Raw genomic sequence first — 23373 nt, 5'->3', positions numbered from 1 at the left:
AGAGATTACTCCTAGCCATGCTCGGAGGACCATATGGGATGCTGGGAATCGAACCCAGGTTGGCCACGTGCAAGGCAGACGCCCTACCCACTGTGCTATCACTCCAGCCCCTGCAACACAGTTTTTAATGACAGAAATTTACTTAGAAAAATGTGATGAGAGAAAAGGAGAGGAAAATGTGTTCAAGAGAGAATATGAATTTCTACAGAGTGTAAAGAGCACAGGAGAGAAATATGTATTTAGTAGAGAACATGAGTTTCTCCAGAGTGAAAAAAGCCTCCTCCAGTAGTTTTTATTTGGGAGGGGGGCAGAGGGACAGATATGATACAGTTCCTAAGGCGTTTACCTTGCATGATGCTGGTAATTTAATCCCTGGTTCCTGATATTTTCCCCTTGAGTACGGCTAGGACTGATTCCTGAGCACAGCTGGGTGTGGCCCCAAAACAGAACAAAATAAAAAAATGAAACCAAATGTTACTGGTTGTGCATTGACCAGATTTGCTTTGCCTTTTTCTTTTGGAGAAGGACTGGAGCCACACTTGCTGGTATTAGGGCAAACTGTTGGCAGTTCCCAGAGATCACTCCTAGCAGTGCTTGGCTGACTGTATTCTCTACTGGGCTTAAATCAGAGTTGCTTTCAGGCAAGGCAAACAACCTTACCCCCTGTGCTATCTCTTTGGCCCAGTATTTACCTTTTTACCTTTTTATAGAGTAGTATATTTGATTGACATTATTTTGATAATTATCTTTTAAGATATAAGAGTGTTTTGGAAATGTAATGAAAGCAGCTTGAAAACCAAACATTTACTTTGTGAAATTTAACCGTTTTTGCTTTGGCCATACCTGGAAGTGCTCAGGGCTTATTCCTGGCTCTGTATTCAGGAGTTACTCCTGGTAGGTTCAGGAGATCGTACAGCGTCAAATCTGGATCAGCCACATGAAAGGCAAGCATCTTACTTGCTGTGCTATCTCTTTAGCCCCCTGTAACTTAGCTTTTTAATAAACGGTCAGAAAATTATAGAGCACAACATTAATGCATTTATTTTTTGTTTGTGGGGGCCATTCCTGATACTGCTCCAAGCTTAGTGCATGGGAACTGTTCCTGGTGGTGCTGGAAAGTTTTGGGGTGCCAGGGGTTAAACCTCAAACCTAGGGCTCCTGTGTGCAAAGCATGTGTTCTAGTCATTTGTGCCATTTCCCTGGCCCTACTAAAGTATTTTATTTTATTTTTGCTTTTTGGGTCACATCAGGCGATGCACAGGGGTTACTCCTGGCTCTGCGCTCAGGAATTATTCCTGGCGGTGCTCATGGGACCACATGGGATCCTGGGAATCAAACCCAGGTCGGCCGCGTGCAAGGCCCTACCCGCTGTGCTATTGCTCCAGCCCCACTAATGTATTTTAAAGCAGCTACCAGAACCAGTGGATTAACTTCAGAGGAGCTGTATTTGAGGACATAAATAAGGCCACTCACTTAGATTTTTTGTAGTTCATTTTCAAAAGATTATAGACACTTGGCGAATTTTTTCCTTTCTTCTTTCTCATATCTGTGTGTGGTGCCAGGGTCTCACTCATGCAATTCAAGTTCTCTATTTCTGGACTACGTCTCTGGCCGCTTATGTGTATCTTTGGTGAAATACATATAAGTACTTTGAGGATAAAGTGTGCTGTCAAAGGCAGTTCTAACAAGTGAGGTAATGTGATTGAGTTGACTATTTTGGGACATACTAAATGACTTACTATTCTTAGGCTCTGACACTTTGGAATTTCTCCTTAGTAGGTATGACTGACCTCACTGCTGGGAGTCAGCTGAATTTATTCAGTCTGGTGTAATGGAGAGAGGTAGTTGGACGACACATTTGGCCACCTGTTTTCCTTTAATTGATCATGCTGTGCTAAATGAGTATTAGGGTAAAGGAAGTTAATAAAAAGAGCTTCAAGAATCAATTGTGAGAAAATGGTTTGGGCCTGATTGTTGATTTTGTAATTTTTCCTGCAGAGTATCCACTGTGGCTTGAAGCCTGAGTGAAAAGGTGGTGGTGGGGAATCTATGCCAAATTGGTTATCTTCAAATTTTTTTGTTTTCTTGGGATTTGAGGGCCACACCAGTTTTTTTTCAACCGAAAAAACTCAAATATTTTATTGTGGAAATATTATACATTATACATAAAATCCCATCATTCTTCTGTTTTACCATTTAGGACTGTGATAGGTAATATGATTGTAACCTTTTTGTTTCCATCTTTTGGTAAACAAATAATTCTATTGGTTTTATTCCCGCTGATTATAATTATTGGTCCCTAAGATATGCATGTTCAGTTTCAGTAAACACTGCCAGAGGATTTGTACTTTTGTACTCTAACAAACAATTTAAGATCTAGATCTGTTGGGTTTTTTTTTTTTTTTTTTTTTTTTTTTTTTTGCTTTTTGGGTCACACCTGGCGATGCACAGGGGTTATTATTCCTGGCTCTGCACTCAGGAATTACTTCTGGCAGTGCTCAGGGAACCATATGGGATGCTGGTAATCAAACCCGGGTTAGCTGCATGCGAGGCATACGCCCTACCCGCTGTGCTGTCGCTTCAGCCCCTAAATCTATTTTTTCACCAGTGCTTGGAAGATTTTGTTTTTGGGGTATGGGCTTACCTATCTCTGTTCAGAGCTTATTCCTGGGTCTGTGCTCATTGATTACTCCTGGTGGTGCTCGGGGAATCATAAGGGTTGCTTAGGACCTCCTATATGTACAACAAAAGCTTTAACTTAATACTGTCTCTCCAGTCCAGGTTTTAAGTATTTTTCCCTTTTTTGTTTTGGGCTCACAACTGGAGTTGCCAATGCCAGAGATGGAAGCCTGCATGTTAGTCCTTTTAACTGTCCCTGGCCATGTTTTCTGTTTCTCTTTTACTTTTTGTTTTTCTGTCTTGATTTTATGATAGTATTCCACTTTAAAGAATTGTTGATGACTTTGTTAGTGAAATATGTAATTTCTATAGTTTAACTGTCAAATCATAAATTTTTGCAATTTATACTCAGGAACTTAAAATGGTAAAACTGATCTAATGTGTACAGTACTAATTTTTTTTTTTGTTTTACAGCAAAGAAATAAAATTTTTTACTCTGGTTCTGTTGGAAAATTGTTATGGAATTTTAGTATATTTGAAAATCACATTTAAAATTTATCAGTAGAGTTTATAGTTTATCAGGATTTTGTCTATTTGTATTTCCCACTAGGACACTTTGATTTATAAATCTTGTTTTTTCCACAGACTGTTTACGTAAAGAATGTTGTTATTTAAATTTAAAAAAATAAAGTTTTGGAAAATTTTTATTTTCCAAATAAAAATTGGAAAATAAATTTGCCTCTTTGCTTTAGAAAATATTTAGGAGGTTATTAAATGAACTGTTTTTGAATATATAAAACAATTCAGGCATAAGTTATTTTGTTAGAAATTTTCTTTTTCTTATGTATAACTTGCATTGTTTTAGGCGAAATGTTTCATGGATTTCAAATCTGGAGGCACCTTGTGTCATATTCTTGGGGCTGCTTACAAGTATAAAAATGAACAGGGATGGTAAGTTTGTTCACTTATTTTCATGTTTTAATATGCTTATTAGTGAGTTGATGTTAAATCCTATTTATATTGTGATAATTCTATGAGTACATTATGATTACTGTGTAAATTATGTTTCCTTTTTTCTCTGTTCCTAATTTACTTTGTGGCTACATCCAAAAGTAAACTGTGATTGTACTTTTTGGGAAATTATTTTTCATAGATAGTGGGTTAGGCATTACTAACAAATAGCAGAGTAGACTTACTTTTGCACCATATCTGTCAGTGCTCAGGGACCCTTTCCAACTTGAAAGATATTATGAACTTAAATTTTATAGGGTAACACTATTTTAAAAAAAAAAAAGGTTTTATTTATTCATTGGCATTTTGGGTCATACCCAAAGTTGCTCAGGGGTTACTCCTGGCTCTGAATTCAGGAATTACTCCTTTTTGTTTGTTTGTCTGTTTGTTTGTTTATTTGGGGGGGGTCCACACCTGGCCATGCACAGGGGTTACTTTTGGCTCATGCACTCAGGAATTACTCCTGGCGGTGCTTGGGGGACCATATGGGATGCTGGGAACCGAACCCAGGTCGGCTGTGTGCAAGGCAAACGTCCTACTTGCTGTGCTATCATTCCAGCCCCCAGGAATTACTCCTTTTGGTGCTCCAGGCACCATTTGTAATACCAGGGAGAGAACTTGGGTTCTTCCGCAGGCAAGGCAAATGCTCTACCTGCTGTATTATTGCTCCAGCTTCAGTTAGCACTTTTAAATGTTGAGGTGAGCCAGGGTTTCAGAAATGAGTCAGCCCATTTCCCTTCCTCAGATCCCAGGTCAAAGGGATCTGACTTGAGGAGTACAGATTGCTTAGGGCAGGAACAGAGTGACAATGCACATCTCTGTTACTGCTGCTGTGCTTTAATACCTCACTCTTTTGTCCTTTTTTGAAAACGTGCTTTTCTCTTGATGCTTTCTTCATTTTTTTTCTTTTGGTTTTGCACCATACCTGTCAGTGCTCAGGGACCCTTTTCAGCTCTGCTCAGGGATTGTGTTGGGAATTGAATCTAGTCCTTCTGTGCAAAGCGTGTACTGAGACTATTGAGCTAGCTCTCCGCCCCCCCCGCCCCCCCTTTTTTTCCAAATAAGGCTCACAGTGGTGGGGCTGGAGCCAATGCCTATAGGTTCTGGTCCTGATGATGGGTGCTCTGTCCAGCTGGTGCTCAGGGGTCACACGAACAATGCCATTAGTGTTTAGGTCCTCCAGTGCTGTCCCTGGCTGTGCTGCTGCTGCTGGGGGCCTGTGATGCCGGGGATTGAATTATGGCCTTGAACGTGTTAGTTTCGTGCTCTATCACTTGAGCTGCATCTCCAAGTATCTTTTCTCTGTTGGATTCCAGAGCTTTCATTTCAATGTTGGAAGTTTATGTGCTTGGATTGTTGAGTGTTGGATACTCTGTGTTCAAGAGCAGAGAGGGAGTCACTAGGCTTGAGTGAGGCTGGAGAGTATTGACTTGAAGTTGTTCTGTGGTTTTAGTTTTATGTTTGTTTATTTTTCGGGGGCTGCATCTGACAGTGCTCTGGGTAACTCCTGGCTCTTTGCACAGGAATTATTCCTGGCGGTGCTCAGGGAACCATATGGGATGCAAGACAAATGCCTTTCCTCCTCCCCAGTACTGTCCCCCCGAAATGGGATGTAGGGCAAGCCATTTTCCCCCCGCCTCATCTCACAATGCTGCACTGTTTCTCCACCTCTACCATCCCTCAGTGATTTTAGTTTTGTTGTGTATGTGCAGTTTATAGTCTGAGAATTTTCCATGAGAATGTTCAAGCAATCTTGTGTTTTTGTTTTGCGTTGAACAACATTTGGTGGTGCGGAGGACTCTGCACTCTGTGATCACTCCTGGCAGGTCTTGGTGGACCATATGGGGTGCCAGGGATTAAGCCCTGATTGGCTGCATGTAAAGCAAGTGTCCTACCTCCTGTACTATCTCTCTAGCCCATCTGGAGCCCATCACAACTCTTACTAGGTTTAGGAGTTTTTCACTTTTGCTGATATTTCTACTTTCATTGCAAGGATTGACATTGTGCCTGAATATTCATTCTCAGATACAGTTTGACTTAACTGTTAGCTCTCACAGTTTGAGTTCTCTCTCTTTAAAATTTTCTCTTTTGTTTTTGTTTTATTTTATTTTTGGATCACACTCCAGCAGTGTTCAGAACTTATTTCTAGCTCTGCACTCAGAGATCCCTCCTGGCAGGGCTTGGGGTACTATATGGGATGCTGGGGATCTAACCCTGGTAAGTTAGATCCATGCAAGGCAAACACCCTACCCACTATACTATTGCTCCAGCCCTCTCACTTAACATTCTTTTGTTTTGGAACCACACCAAGTGGTATTCGGGTATTCCTGGGACCATAGGTTGAGCCTGGGTATACAGGCATGGAATGCAAGGCAAGCAAGTTCATTAACCCCCTACATTACCTCTGGTTCCTGACCTAGATTTTTGAGGATAGACTCCACATGAAATGAACTTTTTCTAGGTCACAAATGGTGGATCTCACTTTGTTTTTATCATCACAGTGAAATACTTGGTGCTTATGGTTTGGTGCCATGCTGGCATTGCTCAGGGATTACTTCTGGTTCTGTGCTTAAGGAACCATATGTTGTACCAGGGATTGAACTGGAGTGAGGAGTTCTCTGATGCACTGAAAAACTACTTTTTTGAGTTTTTTTGTTTTGGGAGGGGCCACACCTGGCATAGTGATAGTATAGTAGGTAGGGTGCTTGCCTTGCAAATAGCTAACCATAGTTCAATCCTATATGGTCCCCCATACCATCAGGAATGATTCCTGAGCACAGACAGAGCCATGTGTGACTCAAAAACAAAAAAAATAGTAGTCATACTCAGTGTTGCTGGAGGCCCTGATTAATTCTGTTATCGTTAGATGCTCAGTCTATGCCTTTTTTTCCTATTTGTGCCACACTCTACTGTGCTCAGGGTAACTTTGGGGGGGCTGGTGCCAGGACAGTTGTGTGCAAGGCAAAGCAAGTGCCTTACTTGCTGCCCTATCTGTTTGACAATTCTTTCCTATAACCCTTAGAACAGGGAACTAAATTGCGTTTTTACGCCTTTTAACAGTAGCAAATTGATGTTGGTGCCAAACTCGGTGAGTTCTAGAACCAATGAACCTGTTGTTCTTGACTGTTGCACATGTGACTTAATAGTCATATAGTTATGAGAGATACCCCATGGAGCTGGAGCAATAGCACAGCGGGTAGGGCGTTTGCCTTGCAAGCGGCCAACATGGCTGACCCAAGTTCGATTCCTCCGCCCCTCTCGGAGAGCCCGGCCAGCTACCGAGAGTATCTCGCCCGCACGGCAGGGCCTGGCAAGCTCCCCGTGACGTATTCGATATGCCAAACACAGTAACAACATAGTCTCCAATGGAGACGTTACTGGGCCCGCTCGAGCAAATCGATGATCAACGGGAGGGCCTTTACCTTTTACCTTTACCTTTACCCCATTATTTTGCAGTCACCAGCTTTCTCAAGTTTATTCTTTGTTTGCTGTATAGAATATGATCCATGTCCTGTGCATTGTTGCTTCTGGGTTGAAAGTGTGACGTTCTTTTTGATCCTTTATAATCCTAATTTCTTATTTTACTAATAATACTTTGTAGCCGTATAGGCAATATTTGTAGGTTTGTTTTTATTTATTTATTTTTTGCTTTTTGGGTCACGCCTGGCATGCACAGGGGTTACTCCTGGCTCTGCACTCAGGAGTTGCTCCTGGCGGTGCTCAGGGGACCATATAGGATGCTGGAAATTGAACCTGGGTCGGCTGTGTGCAAGGCAAACACCCTACACGCTGTGCTATCTCTCCAGCCCCGAGATTTGTTTTTAGATCTGGGTATTCCCAAATTATGCAGTCCCCTGGAGAAGGATAATTAACAGTTTGTCAGTTAAAAGACTGTGATAAAACTCTTACATTTAAGGTAGCTATAGCCATTTCTTCAGCTTTATGCCTTTGACCTTATTCGTTTGACTTTCGTTTGTTTGTTTGTTTGGCGCTCAGGGCTAACTCCTGGATCTGTGCTCAGGAATCACTCCTGGTAATGCACAGGGACCACATGGGATGCCATGGGATGATGGAATTAACTTTGTTAGCCAAGGGCAAGGCAGGAGTCCTACCCTCTATACTGTGCTCTGGCCCTGTTTTTTTTTCCTTTTGTTTTGGGCCCACACCCAGTGATGCTCAGGGTTATTCCTGGCCTGAACTCAGGAATTAGTCCTGCGGTTCTCTGGGACCATATGGGATGCTGTGGTCATACTATCTTTCCAGCCTTGATTTTTACTTTCTGAAGAAGAAAGTCTGGAGTTTGAGACTGACCTTACTTTGATTATGAAAGTCATTGATTTTTTTTTTTTTTTCTTTTTTTGGGTCACACCCAGCGATGCACAGGGGTTACTCCTGGCTCATGCACTCAGGAATTACTTCTGGCGGTGCTCAGGGGACCCTATGGGATGCTGGGAATCGAACCCGAGTCGGCCTCGTGCAAGGCAAATGCCCTACCCACTGTGCTATTGCTCCAGCCCCGTCATTGATATTTTTAATACTTTTTTAAAAAATTGAATCACCATGAGGAGATCCAGAGCCATAGTACAGACAATAGGTAGGTAGTTTGCTTTGCATGCAGCAGACCCTGTTCAATCCTCATATCCCATATGGTCCTGAGAGGACCCCCCAGGAGTAAAGCCTGAGTGCACAGCCAGTTTTGGCCCAAAAACAGATAAATAAGTCGAATCACCATAAGAAACACAGTTACAAAACTGTTCATAGTTGGGTTTCAGTCATATAAGTTCTAACACCTATTCCTTCGCTAGTGTATATTTCCCACCACCAATGTTCCCAGTTTCCCTCCCCCCCTTTTCAGTGCGTTTAGGGCTGGAATACTGCTAGGTATTATACAATCTCAGGTTAGGAATAATCTCTACTTTCACTACTACTGTGGATAGTTTAAAAGTTTTTTAAGAAATCTTGTTTTAAATAAATGCCTTTATTTTAAGATTATTTCAGAATTAAACACCCAAGATATCTTTTTCTGATCGACTGACACTGAATTTTTAATTTTGGGGGAAATTTTAATTTTGGTCCACACCCAGTGGTGCTCAGGGGACTATATGAGATGCTGGATATAAAACCTGAGTCAATGCCTGCAAGGCAAGTATCCTACCTGCTGTACTATCTCCGGCTTCCTGACACTGATTTAAAATTACTTTTAAGCATATATAAAGTAGATCAGCTTCCTTTTATACTTGAGTGGGATAGTAGTTCCCTGTCTTTATAGGCTTTATATACAGCTGTATATACTTTTCTATAAGTGAAAAACTTTTCGTATTTATTAGTTCTGGATTTTGGTCCATACTCACTTGTACTTTTGGCTCTGTGCTTGGGGGTTGCTTCCAGTGATCTTGGGGATTATTTGGTGCCTGTGATCAGACCAGGGTTGGCTGCATTCAAGTCAGTTACCTTGACCTCTATAACTATCCCTTTGGCCCAAATTATATTTAAAGAAAATAGAGCTTTCTGGAATTGTTACTTTGATTTGAGTGCATTTTTTTCTGTTTTTTTTTGGAAGTTGGGCTGCACCTGGCTGTTTTCAGGGTTTATTACTGATTCTGCACTCAGGGATCATGTGGGATGCAGAGGATTGAACCTGTGTTGACTGTGTGCAGTGCAAGTCCCCACCAGCTGTACCCCTGGAGTTCATTTTTTTTTTCCCTTTTTGGTGGTGGTGGTGGGACTTGGGGCTACATCCAGTAATGGTCATGGGTTATGCCTGACTCTGCACTCAGAAATTACTTCTGGTGGTGCTTTTCAGGGAACCATATGGGATGCTGGGAATTGAACCAGGTTGGCCCCATGCAAGGCAAACACCCGACCTGCTGTACTATCACTGCAGCCCAATTTGGAGTTCATCTTAATAAAATAAAATTTGTTTCATTAGGTTGATTCTGTACTTATAAAATCTCTTACATTTTGTAGTGTGACATTTAATTATTTATTAATGCTTTTTGGGACCACCTGGTGAGGCTTGGGGGTTACTCTTGGTACTGCACTCAGGAATTACCTCTGGTGGTGCTCAGAGAACCACATGGGATGATGGGGATTGAACCTGGGTTGGCACATGCAAGGCAAATGCCCAACCCACTGTACTAACGCTCCAGCCGCAGGGTGACATTTTCATTCTCAAATCTTCCCAGCTTATGTGTGTTGAATTTCAAAACCAAGTTATCATTTTTGTTTAAAGTGGGAGACATACTATTGATTTTCTTTTCTTTTAGGCGGAGGTTTGATCTACAGAATCCATCCCGAATGGATCGTAATGTTGAAATGTTTATGAACATTGAAAAAACATTGGTACAGGTAACTCAGAAAGTTAGATTATTAAATTTTTTTCTTACATTCCAAGATTGTTTTTATTACGTTGCTGAAACTACCAAAAGAATCAAATCATCTGAGATGTTTTGTTTTATTTTGTTGGTTTTGGGAAAATAAAACTATAAATTCTGACTAAAGCTTATTTAATGATTCATCTTGGGGTTAGGGATATAGAATTCTAGAGTGCATGGATTTCCTGCAGGAGCTCAGGATTTGATCCTTACTACATGATGGTCTCCTCAACGCCACTTGGGGGCAGCCCTGAAATACTGTTTTTCTCCCTTTTTTGGAGTGACCTAAAAAGGGAGAAAAATAGAAAATATTGAACTTGTTTGGAATATATATGCAGCTCAGTGATAAGAGTACTTGCCTTATATATGTTTGGCCTTGGTTAGATCCCTGAAACTGCCTCCCTCCTCTTAAAAAAAAATCTTAATTCTGGTAATATAATTTTGAGATGCAGTAATATAATTTTTCAGGATGTATTTGGTGCTCAGGGGCTACTCCTGGCTTCTGTGTTCACCAGTACTCCTTCCTGATAGTGCTGGGGGACCATATGTGGAGCTGGACATCAGACTACTTAGACGCATGCCAGGAGAGCACCTTAAACCCTATACCATCTCTCTAGTCCCAATTTTTATATTTTTATTGCTGTACATATACATTTTATAAGCTTTTTTAATTTAGCCTAATTTGTAATTTTAATCACGTATCCTACTAGCTACTTGTTTATATACTCACTATCTTTATTTACTTAGTATCATACAACAAATATAGATCTATTTTCCTCAAGGAGATAGTGAGGGCATAACATTTAATTTTCTTTCCTTTTTTTTTTTTTTCTTTTTGGTCACATCCAGTGATACACAGAGGTAACTCCTGTCTCTGCACTCAGGAATTACTCCTGGTAGTGCTATCCCATATGGGATCCCTGGGATCGAACCCAGGTTGACCGCATGCAAGGCAAATTTCCTATTTTACTATTGCCCCGGCCCCAGTATTGATAAATACTTTCGTGGGGGCCATTTTTACTTGCTTACAGATGAGCCAAAATGGAGGTTTTCCTGGTCCACAATAAATGGTATATATGAAAACGTTGTATTGAATATTGTTAAGGTGCAGTCAATGAAGTTTGACTGTGAGGATTAATATGGCAATATGGGGCCTTTTGGTGTGCCAGAACACAGGGTAGTGCTCAGGGCTTCCTCCTGACTGCTCAGGGATCAATCTTGGGCCTGCTTAGGATACCTTGTGGGGTGCTGAGGATCGAACCCAGGTTGGCTGTGTGCAAAGAAAGGGACCTGCCTGCTGTATCATCTCTCTGACCCCACAGTATGGGGCTTTAATGAAAAGAGATATATTGCTTTAGATCATGATTCTGAAGAGTAGTACATGCTGCTTTGCATGCAGCCAACCTAGGCTTGATCCTTGGTATCTCATATGATTCCATAAACACAGCCAGGAGTGATTCCTGAGTGCAGAGCCAGGAGTAAGCCCTGAGCACAGAAGAGTAGCACTGTAGCACTGTCCTCCTGTTGTTCATCGATTTGCTCGAGTGGGCACCAGTAATGTCTCCATTGTGAGACTTGTTGTTAATGTTTTTGGCATATTGAATAGGCCACAGGGAGCTTGCCAGGCTCTGCCATGAGGGCAGGATACTTTGGGGAGCTTGCCAGGCTCTCCGAGAGGGGTGGAGGAATCGAACCCGGGTTGGCCATGCGCAAGGCAAACGCCCTACCCGCTGTGCTATTGCTCCAGCCCAGTGATAGTGCACAGAAGGGTATGGCCTCAAAACAAACAAAAAATACTTACATGAGTTTGAGTGGTAACTTCTGGCATTAGGAAGTGTATAAATAATGTGACAAAATAAATAGTGTGACATTATTTTAAAACCGAGACACTTTCCAATCTGTTTTTTTTTCTCAGAGTAATTGTCTGACCAGACCCAACATCTACCTCATTCCAGACATTGAGCTGAAGTTGGCTAACAAATTGAAAGATATCATCAAACGGCATCAGGTAATAGATGCATTGTGTACTAGTAATAAGATTCTTATAAATCTTAACATAGTAGTAATATAAGAGCTGAGTGAAGATTTTTCTCTAGGTTGTTTTTTCTATTCTCTTACTTTAGTATTTAGCTTAGAAGTTTCTTTACCTTTGGCATTATTGAGGTTTAATTGACACATAACATCATGTACATTTTTGGTCGACATTGTGATGATTTAATACATATATGCATCTTTGGGGAACTTATAATAAAGTGATTAGTATAGAGTTGGCATAATTTTGTGGTGAATTGTTCTTATGTAGGATGCATACACTACATATGTATCAATGGTCCACATAGGGTGTGAGTTGGTGACACAGTTGTTTCTAGGAAATTTTTATTTATTTATTTGGCTTTTTGGGTCACACCTGGCTATGCACAGGGGTTATTCCTGGCTCTGCACTGAGGAATTACCCCTGGCGGTGCTCAGGGGACCATATTGGATTCTGGGAATTAAACTTGGGTTGGCCATGTGCAAGGCAAATGCCCTACCCACTGTGCTATTGCTCCAGCCCCGACATTTTAATTTTTTAATTATTTTTATTATTTTTTTTTGCTCGAGCTCGAGCGGGCCCAGTAACGTCTCCATTGGAGACTTCGTTGTTACTGTGTCTGGCATGTCGAATACTCTCGGTAGCTTGCCGGGCTCTCCGAGAGGGGCGGAGGAATCGAACTCGGGTCGGCCATGTTGGCCACGTGTAAGGCAAACGCCCTACCCGCTGTGCTATCGCTCCAGCCCCCAACTCTTAGTAGTTCTAGAAATTTTAGTTACCAAGAGTCTCAGAGATCAAATCAAACACTGGTAGGATAAGTTTTGCAACCAACTTTATAACTCTAGAAACTCATATTTTAAAATAAACATGAACCTGTTTTTATGTACCACATTATTTCAACTCACAAGATTTTCTAGGTCAAATATTATAATCCAGTGCAGATACAAATATGTACATTGATATAACAGCATAACACCCTTGAACCACCAATTAATATAAAACATGATAAAACGTTTGGCTTCATTTCAATAGTTCTTGTACCTTATTTAAAATCATGAGCTTTCTACAACAGGTACTTTTTAATCACAATGAGATATAGTTACAAAGCTTTCCTGTTTGAGTTTCAGTCATACAATGATCATCACCCAATCCTCCACCAGTGCACATCTTCCACCACCAATGTCCCCAGTAATCTTTCCCCAACCTCCGTGCCCCTACCTCTGTGGCAGACAGTCTCCCCCATACTTTCTTTTGTATTGCTTGTTATGAATAGCATAAGGTATTGCTTTTGCAGCCATGTGCTCCTGGCATTCTAAAATTTTAGATAATTAGGGTCTGGGAAACCTCTACAGTGAGTTGCTTCGTTTGGAGATTTTTTTTCTTTTTTTTGAAATAAACATTTTATTTGGAGGATTTTTAAGGTGTGGAGGGGGAGAGTGAGAGAGTAACATACTCAAGAGAGAACATGAGCTTCTCCGAGGGCGGAGAGAGCCTCTACACACATACCAGCATTAGACACGAAAGCATGAAAGTACACATCTCAAGAGGGGAAGTGCGGGTGACACATGTGCTGGTCCACGTGGGCGCAAGCAGCACATGGGCTTGGGCAGCATATACATGTCCCGTTTGGAGATTCTTTTGTGTCTCTGGATCATGGCTGTTAAGGAGCTTAGGTAGCATCCAAGGCAGTTTGTGGGTGTGACCCCCATGGGGCGGGGGATGAGAAGGACTGGCCCAGGCCCTATCCCTTGAGGCCTGGAGTTTGTCATTACTGGACCTGCACACCTGCACTTTTCATTGGGTTCTGGAAGTTGGCGGCTGCTGGGGTTTTTAGGGGGCAGTTGGAAGGACGATGCCTTCCCCTGTCTGAGGCATCCTGGTGAAGTGGGCCTGGCTTAAAGTTTGTGGAGGTATCTCTGCAGCGAACTGCTCGGTTCGAAGATTCTATTGTGTGCCTCTTGATCATGGCCCTTGTTTCCATCTTTTCCAGAGAAATAAACTATTGGCATATGCCCTGCAGGCCATGCCTGCTTGCCCGCATTGCCATGCTCCTGGCCCCTAACTGTAGCTTTTGATCTCTTTCGAGATTTATTGGTCTCTGAAAAAAGGCCAATAAATAAGCTTGTGTAGCTGAGCCAGAGGTGGTTTGTGGGCATGACTCCCACATACCTAATTTTTTGCAGTTTAATTTCTTGGTAAACTTGGCCCCAAGTTGTTGGGGTCTGGCCAAAGGAACAGTGGCAGTTTTGGGGAATCTGGAAGTCTGAAGGCACCATCAGGTTGCAGATGCACTTGCCCCCCAGATACGGGTGTGGCACCATAGCCCTGTAAAATAGTCTTTTTATAAATAATATCTCTCCTAAAGTGGAAATTGTATAATTATACTATCTGAAGTCCTTTTTTCTCTTTTTCGTAGAATTATAAATTTTGACTTTGAACAAATCAATAAGCATCCTTTTTCTCTTTTTTTATTTTTTAACTTACTTTGCTTTTGGGAGGGGGATTACACCCAGTGATACCCAAGGATGACTCCTGGCTCTACACTCAGGAATTTCTCCTGGCAGTGCTTGGGGGATAATATGGGATGCCAGGGGATTGGACCTAGGTCAGCCACGTGTAAAGCAAATGCCCTATTTATTGTACTATCGCTCTGGCCCCTCTTTTCTCTTTTAGTCTGTATTTTGTTTCGTTTTTGTATGTTTGTTTGGGAGTCAAGTCTGAGGTGCTTAGGGGCTATTCCTGACTCTGTACTTGGGAATTACTCGTGGCAGGCTTGAAAAACAATATGTAGTAATGGGGATTGAATCCAAATGGGCTGAGAATAAGGCAAGCACCCTACCTGCTCTACTATTGCTCCGGCCCCTCTTTGCTTTATTTTAACATTTGTTTACTTGCTTTCCAGGGTACATTTACTGATGAGAAGTCAAAAGCTTCACACCATGTTTATCCATATCCTTCCTCACAAGAGGATGGTAAGTTATTATTTGCTTTTGTACTGACAAGCTCATTATTCATTAAAGTTTTATCAACAGGAGCTTAAATAACAACCAATTTTAATTTTTAAAAAATTATTCCAGAGATTATTCCAATTATTCCAGAGATTTAAGTTTATATTGTCATACTCTTGAACTTCTGAATTTGAGTAAGCTAACATCTGTGTTGTCCAGTTTTTTTTTCATTTGTTTTTGTTTTGTTTGTTTTTTGTTTTTGGACCTGTGCTTAGGGCTTACTCCTGACTCTTTGTTGAGGAGTTATTTCTCGTGATGCTCAGGGAACCATTTGAGATGCTGGGGATCAAACCCAGGTCGACCATATGCAAGACAAGTGCCTTATACACTGTACCCCCTGATGTCCAATTTTCTAATTTGATGTTTGGCTTACTTTTTGTGATCTGAAAGTTAAGACATTGTGAGATTAAAAAAATGTTTCTGGGAAAGATCAGCTTAGCGATTATTTAAACATGACTCCTCAGCAGTATACTAATGAATTTATAAAATTGTTCAGCTTAAGATTTTAAACACAGTTGGTACATTTGGTTTGTTTGGTTTTGGCTTTTAGGCTATACCCAGCGATGCTCTGGGGTTACTCCTGGTTCTGCACTCATGAATTGCTCTGGCCCCAAAACTTGATTGTTTTGAAAATTGTTTTGAAAATTGTGTCAGTGACAAGAGTTTATATATCCAGGAAAAGTTATTAGTGCTAAACATTCTAAAAATTTGGGAAACAATCAAAGGGAATTGTATCTATACTGGAGATTAGTCTTCTGGTAGACTATCACCCTGTCGGACATCTGATTTTAGAAGTCACATTAGTTCATATTTTAGTAGTTAATTATACCAGACTGAGGTTTATGTGTGTGTGTGTGTGTGTGTGTGTGAAGGGGTAGTTAGGGTATACCCATTGGTATTTGGGGGGAACCAGGCAGTGCTGGGGATCAAATCTATAATTCATCCTTTGTGCCATTTCCCTCATCTTAAACTGAGTACCTTTTTTAAGTTGAAATTTTTATTTGTTTATTTTTGGAGGAGGCTTGTTGGGCCACACCCTGTGATACTCAAGTGTTATTTTTGGCTCTGCACTCAGGAATTACTCCTGACAGTACTCTGGGGACCATATGGGATGCTGTGAATAGAACCTGGGTCTGCCATGTGCAAGGCAAACGCCTTACTTGCTGTACTATCACTCCGGTTTCCAGTACCTTCTTATTTAAGTGAAGTGGATAAGTTTTATTTAATAAATGTGACAGAAAAGCAAGACATAAAGTGAAAGAATTACTTACCTCGTGTTGGGATGCAGGTAGTTCCAGAGTGGAATAATTTTGCTGAGTTCTTTTCCCCGATTAGTGCAGTTGTGCAAGAAGTCAGGAACAAATATATCACCAGTCAGTTCCTCTATGCCTGAAAATTAAAGAGGTATACCGTGTAAACTCCATGGGTTGAAGAAGAAACGGAAATTTAAAAAATCTTTGGAATAGAATATGAAACAACAAAGTATAAGAATGTTAACTTCCATAAGATATAGCTGAAATTATCCTTGGAGGAAAATTTATTTTTAGAGGCATGTCTTGCAGAGGATAAACACTGAAAATCAGCGTTCCAGACATCTTTTTCTGTTACTCGATTCACAGCATTTGATGCCCTGGAGGCTTCTCTTGGCACAGTGCTATGAGGTTACTCCCAGTGTTACCCAGCCGCATGTGTGACTCCAGGTCTTCTGTGTGAAAATCTTATTCTCCAGCTCTTTGAGCCATCCAGTAACTGTACATTGAAACAAACTTTTAAGAAAAAATTTTGGGCCACACTTTGGATGCTTGGGAGGTCCATATGGTGCCAGGGATCAAACAAGAATCTCCTACATGCAAAGCATGTACTTTTGCCCTTTGAGCCATCTCACTGGCCTTTGTTTTAGATTGTATTTGTGGAGGGTCACTTGGTATCTTCTGTAAGAAACTAGTAAGAAACTATTGCTCAATCTAAGATCATAAAATTTGTATATAATCCTCTAAAAGTTTTATAGTTTAACAAAATGTAGGGTTTTTTCATTTGTTCAATTTTTTTTGGGGGGGGGGTCACACCTGGTGGTGCTCAGGGCTTACTCTTGGCTCTGTGTTCAGGAATCACTTCTGGCAGGGCTCAAAGAATCATACATAGTGCTCTGAGTGAAAGCCAGGTCAGCTGCATAAAAGCCAATGTCCTACTTGCTATACTATCTTTTCAGCCTTATTTTAATTTTTTTATTTTTTTAAATTTTTTTATATCATGAGGTACAGTTGTAGACTTACAAATTTTTGTGCTTGGGTTTCAATTATACAATGATCAAATGCCCATCCCTCCACCAGTGCCCATTTCCCACCACCACGGATCCCAGTATTCCTCTCATCCTCCATCCCCCCAACCCCACCCTGCCTTTGTGGCAGGGCATTCCCTTTGTTCTCTCTCTCCTCTTGGGTGTTGTGGTTTTCAGCCTGATTTTTTTTTCATTATTTTATTTTTTAAAATTTTTATTTATTTATTTATTAGTGAAACACCATGAGGTACAGTTATAGACTTACAAATTTTTGTGCTTGGTTTTCAGTTATACAATGATAAAGTACCCATCCCTCCACCAGCGCCCATCCTCCGCCACCAGGGGTCCCAGCATCCCTCCCATCCCCCATCCCTTCCATCCCACCATGCCTCTGTGGCAGGGCATTCCCTTTTGTTCTCTCTCTCTCCTTTTGGGTCCTGTGGTTTGCAAGAGAGGCATTGAGTGGCAATCATGTTTGGTCGATAGTCTACTTTCAGCATGCTTCTCCCATCCTGGGAGGATCCTCCCAACACCCTTTATTTGGTGCTCTCTTCTCTATCTGAGCTTCCTTTTCCCCTATCAGCCTAAGTTTTGATTGTTAAAAATTTATTTTACTTCAACAGTCACAATTTTTAACTTGGTTTAAAATGCATTTCTTGGGGGGTTAGTGTCAGAAATTCAACCTGGGGCCGTTCATGTAAGGCTTGTGCTCTGCCACTAAAACCAGTAACATTTATAATATGAGAAACTTCATTTTGTCTCTAGTGGTTTCTCAAAATTTATTCTTTATCCACTAGATGGAGATTGTGGACATGTGCACATTGGAATACTGTGTGTTAGAATACTGATTCATTTGCTGACTTTGTTTCTCTAATAAGGCTTATATAAAACTTTTAGGTTTTGAGGTTTTTTTTTTCCACATCATAAGTCAAATTTATAACCGTTCCTGTAACAGGACCAATCTCTCTGTTGCCATAACTTTATAATAGTGACCACGGCCATTTCGATTGTTGAATTTCCCAAACAGTTTCAAATTTTCTTCATTACTCACATAGTTGCTATGAAGCTGGTGTGTCGTGCTGAAAGAGACGAGGCGGGACACTCATGCCTAGCTGTGACCACCTGTGCCTACCAGGCTCATGCTCAACCCTTGCTGACCCCGTAGTTTTGAGTTTTGGGGGGAGAAAATTGTCTATTCTAAAATATTTGAACTATAAGTCTCGATGCATCAGAGTCCTTCTTTGTGCTAGTTGTAATTTTTTCTTTTGTTTAATAAAACTTTAGGTTACTAAATATTGACACTTGTTAAGTGTTGCTGTCATTAAGAGAAATCTAAATTTAGGAGCTAGCATTTCAATATAATTTTAATGTGTTGAATGTTTTTGTTTTGTTTTTCATTTTGGTGCACACCCGGAGGTGCTTAGGGCATACTCCAGACTCCTCACTCAAGGATCACTCTTGGTGGATTCTGGAGACCATGAGGGGTGTCAGGGATTAAACTTAGGTCTCCTATGTGCAATGCAAACATGCTACCTGCTGTATGATTGCTCCGGGCCTCTGTTGAATGTTGTTTTTTAATGAGACATGAATCTGAACATATACATACATACCCATGCCAAGAGGCCAGAGAGATAACTTCAGTTGGCTTGAGTGTAAACTTTGCATGTAGGAGACTCAGGCCCAAGTCCCAGAACCACATGAACCTCTGAGTACTGCTAGGAACAATTTTCGCACAGAGCTGGGAGTAACTCCTGAGCACCACTGATGTGACCCCAAAACAAAATAAGCAAAAGACCCAAACAGACACCATTAAAAGATAAAAATAAAGTGGACAGGATTCTATCTCCAGCACTGCATTTGGTTCCCCTGACCCCCTCCAGAAATGATCCCTGAGCATTGCAACATGTGACCCCTAAAACCAAAATAAATACCCTAAGAGCTGGCACTCATTAGTATGATGCGTTAAAGAGAATGTAGAGGCCAGAAGAATAGGTGTAGGATGTGGCACTACATAGTTTTCTGAGCATCACCAGGAAGAGCTTGTAAATATTGAGAGGGGAGTAGCCCCTGCCGTACTATCACTGAGTGTCACCCCAAAACGAAACAGACAAACTCCATGGTAATAACAACATTGAAAAAATTCATATAATGCTAATGGGGTTGTAAATTTAGCTGTCTTGGGAAATGTTTTTGTTCTATCTCCAAATGTTAAACATAGCATACTCAACAGTTGCACAGTTAGCGATACAGGAGAATTGGAAGATTACATCCACACTCTGATTTAAACTCAGATTATCATAATTTTATAAAGAAACGTTCATCAGTTTTAGATGGGCTAAACAGAAGGTGATTTATCTGTACAATAGAATATTAGCCATAAAAGGAAATAACAGGAAGTCACATCAGAAATGTTACAAAATAGAAACCCCATCAGACTTTGTTTCATTATAGACATCTGCTTAACAATGATATATCATCCAGAAAATTCATAAGGCATCACAGCACTGCAGAGTAAGCTCAGGGTATAGACAACAATACTGAAATAGTAAGAAAAGCCATTTCTTGTCAACCTAGGACATTTTCTGTTTCCCTTCTGGGGCTTCTAGGGCTTGTTTATTAGTTTCCTCTTTAAACTATGTAAGTAGTATGTGACCAGCACTGAAATGCAGTTACAATTGAGTTAAACTATAAATTTAAGCCAATCATAAAACTGATTATAAATTTTACTTATATTTGGTAAGGGATCTTAAAATGTCTACCTTCAGTGATTGTATTACTTACAGTGTGGTTAGGAGAGCTATATGAACTGTAACATTTAAAGTAAGTAAAGTAAAGGCCCTCCCGTTGATCATCGATTTGCTCGAGCGGGCCCAGTAATGTCTCCATTGGAGACTTTGTTGTTACTGTGTCTGGCATATCGAATACATCACGGGGAGCTTGCCAGGCTCTCCGTGTGGGCGAGATACTCTCGGTAGCTTGCCGGGCTCTCCGAGAGGAGCGGAGGAATCGAACTCGGGTCGGCCATGTTGGCTGCGTGCAAGGCAAACGTCCTACCGCTGTGCTATCGCTCCAGCCCAAACTGTAACATTTATGAAAAGAAAATAAAAGGTCGGGGTCATAGAAATAGTACAGGGGGCCTTACAGATAGTATAAGAGGTAAGACATTTGCTTTGCAATGTGAACACTTCTGCAGTGACCCTCACTTGATCCCTGGCACTGCATATAGTCTTCTGGGGTCCACCATGGTCACTTCTGAGGACAGAGCCAGGTACAGCACTGGGACATCACCAGGTATGGCCCAACCCATACCCCTCCCCAAATAAATAATTGAAAGTATTATTACTATAATGTTTTGTAGGAACCAGACAAAATGAATCTGGAGAAAGAATAGTTAGCAGGAAGTTGGTAAACCTTTTTATCAGGAAGATGATGCATAGCTTTACACCTTGAAAGATGTGCAGTTAGTGCAAAATCTTATAGAAGAGAAATCTGAAAAGCTATTCATGAACCAGAAGTGAATAATATTACTGTATTATGATTTGGGTTATAAGTTAGAAGGACTGGCGGGTGAGTAGGAACGAGCATGTGCTTTAATGCTGTGGACAGTTGGTTTTGTCAAAAGTGATAGATCAGTAAATTGTCCTATAGTAAACTTAAATCTGACAGCACAGATTGGAGTATTCCCTTGATAATACTCAGTTAAAACCTTTAGTTTTGATACTTAGCTAAAAAGTCTAAGTAAAAATTACATCTAATAATTTATTTTAGCTTGACTAAATTCTTTCTTTTTCCCTTTCAGAAGAGTGGTTGAGACCTGTGATGAGAAAAGAGAAGCAGGTGTTAGTGCACTGGGGGTTTTACCCAGACAGGTGATGTGCATGTATCCTGAGATTGGTCTGTTATGGCATTTTTGTTTGTTTTTGTTTTTCTTTTGGTGGGGGGGGGTCACACCCGGCGATGCACAGGATTTACTCCTGGCTTTGCACTCAGTAATTACTCCTGGCGGTGCGCAGGGGACTATATGGGATTCTGGGAATCGAACCTGGGTTGGCTGCATGCAAGGCAAACGCTCTACCTACAGTGCTATTGCTCTAGCCCCTGGTATGGCATTTTTGTCACTTCAGTTCAAGTTGTGATACATAGTTTCATTTCAAGAATAGTTACAGTTATGTTGATTTCTTTTAGTCATTTCTTTCACTTTTTTTATAGTCCTATTTCTAAAATAGAGTTAAACTTTATTTACCTTAGTTAATCACTGTTGGCTGTATTTGTCAGAACAGTTCTTCAGTAAGGTATTAGATTGTTCATTTAGATTGTTGCCTTTAAGATAAGAGTACTTTGTGACTAGTTTTATCTTTGCTTTTGTTTTGTTTTTTGTTTTGTTTTGTTTCGTTTGGCTGCATATGGTGGTGCTCAGGGCTTACTCCTGGGTCTTCACTTAGGAATTATTTCTGTCAGGGGTATGGGGACCATATGGGCTGTCAGGGATCGAACCCGGGTTATCCATGTGTAAGGAAAGTGCCTTACCCACTGTACTGTCTCTCCAGCCCCGAACTTTGTTTTATTATGAAGATATATTTAAATTTAAAAAATTTTTATTTTTGGTCTTTGCACCTTGTATTGCTCAGGAATCCCTCCTGGACATGGGGTGTCAGTTATTAGGGTCAACTATGTGTAAGGCAAGTGCCCTGGTACTCTTGTTTTTTTTTTTTTTCCTGGCCATAGTATATTTAAAATTTTAAAGGATATATTCATTGTCTTTATACCAAATCAACCTCTTTTGAATTAACACAAATTTAGTTTTGGCTTTATGGTTTTTTTTTTTAAGTCAAATTTAATTTGGGGGGTTTTTTGAGGAAAGTGCCACATATGGTGATACTCAGGGTTTACTCCTTGTTCTGCATTCAGGAATCACTCCTGACGGTGCTTGGGGAACTGTATGGTATGTCATGGGTGAAATACTTTCTATAAAACACTTCTAATATCTAAAGTCATTCTTTGTTCTGTATTTTTTTTTTGTTAACAAAAAAACTATTGTAATAAAGTGCATGAAGTCATCATTGTTTGGAATGTTTAGAGTACCTCTAAAGGTCAGGGGCCAGAGTAATAATAGTCCAGTAGGTAGGACGTGTGCATTGTATGTGGCAGACTAGGATTTGATCCCCAGCACCTTATAAGGTCCCCGTAGCCTACCAGGAATGATTGCTGATTCTGAGTGTAGAGCCAGGAAGAATCCCTGAGTACTGCTGAGTGTGGCCCAATCACCAGCTCCCCCCCCCAAAAAAAAAACCCAAAAAACAAACCCCAAACAATAAAGGTATTACAGTTCAGTAGTTCAGTGTAAAGTTAGTGAGGGGAGAATCCTAAGAGGTGGAGTCAAGGACAGTCATAGAAGCACATTGTGAGGCCTTGACAAATATCCCACTGTAAAAAAGTTGACTTGGAACTGGCAGGATAGTACAGGAAGTTTGGTGCTTACTGTGTGCACAGCTTCAATTCCCAGCACCCCATATAGTTACCTCAGCACAACCAGGAGTGACCCCTGAGCATAGAAACAGGGTAAGCTCTGAGGTAGCCTGGTCTGGCCCAAACTCTCTGCTCCCCTAACCACCCAAAACAAGGACACACACAATGTGTGTTTTACCATTGGACTACATTTTTGTGAGTGTTCTTGGACACAATTTGAACATGGAATTAATTAGAAGTTTTTGATGGTTTGGTTATAGGTTGTGTGGTGCGAGGATTCAACCCAGGTTGGCTGCATATTTGGGTAGGCCAGTTGATCTGCTTGTTGTACTGTCATTCCAGCCACCATGTGTTGACTTTTTTCTTTTTGGGTCACATCCAGCTTTGCACAGGGGTTACTCCTGGCTCATGCACTCAGGAATTACTCCTGGCGGTGCTTGGGGGACCATATAGGATGCTGGGAATTGAGCCCAGGTTGGCCGCGTGCAAGGCAAGCGCCCTACCCGCTGTGCTATTGCTCCAGCCCCACCATGTGTTGACTTTTAAGTTTGGTTCTTTTGAAACCTCCAGCCTCTTACTGCCCTT

At 41.0% G+C, this 23373-nt stretch overlaps 1 protein-coding gene across 1 annotated transcript in view; it reads left to right on the top strand.

Annotated features, from left to right (window-relative positions):
• Positions 1 to 23373, top strand: part of SMARCC1 (SWI/SNF related, matrix associated, actin dependent regulator of chromatin subfamily c member 1) — a 132708-nt gene that overhangs the window by 16992 nt on the left and 92343 nt on the right. The window contains exons 3-7 of the mRNA XM_056129210.1: positions 3485 to 3570; positions 9897 to 9978; positions 11920 to 12012; positions 14939 to 15008; positions 21122 to 21191. Of these exons, the coding sequence (XP_055985185.1) occupies positions 3485 to 3570; positions 9897 to 9978; positions 11920 to 12012; positions 14939 to 15008; positions 21122 to 21191 (401 nt within the window). The remainder of the gene's footprint in view (positions 1 to 3484; positions 3571 to 9896; positions 9979 to 11919; positions 12013 to 14938; positions 15009 to 21121; positions 21192 to 23373) is intronic.

This window comes from Sorex fumeus, unplaced genomic scaffold (genome assembly GCF_029834395.1).
Source record: "Sorex fumeus unplaced genomic scaffold, SorFum_2.1 ptg000072l, whole genome shotgun sequence".
Taxonomy (NCBI): Eukaryota; Metazoa; Chordata; class Mammalia; order Eulipotyphla; family Soricidae; genus Sorex; species Sorex fumeus.
The sequence above is the reverse complement of the archived record's forward strand: the minus strand, read 5'-3'. Positions and strand labels throughout refer to the sequence as shown.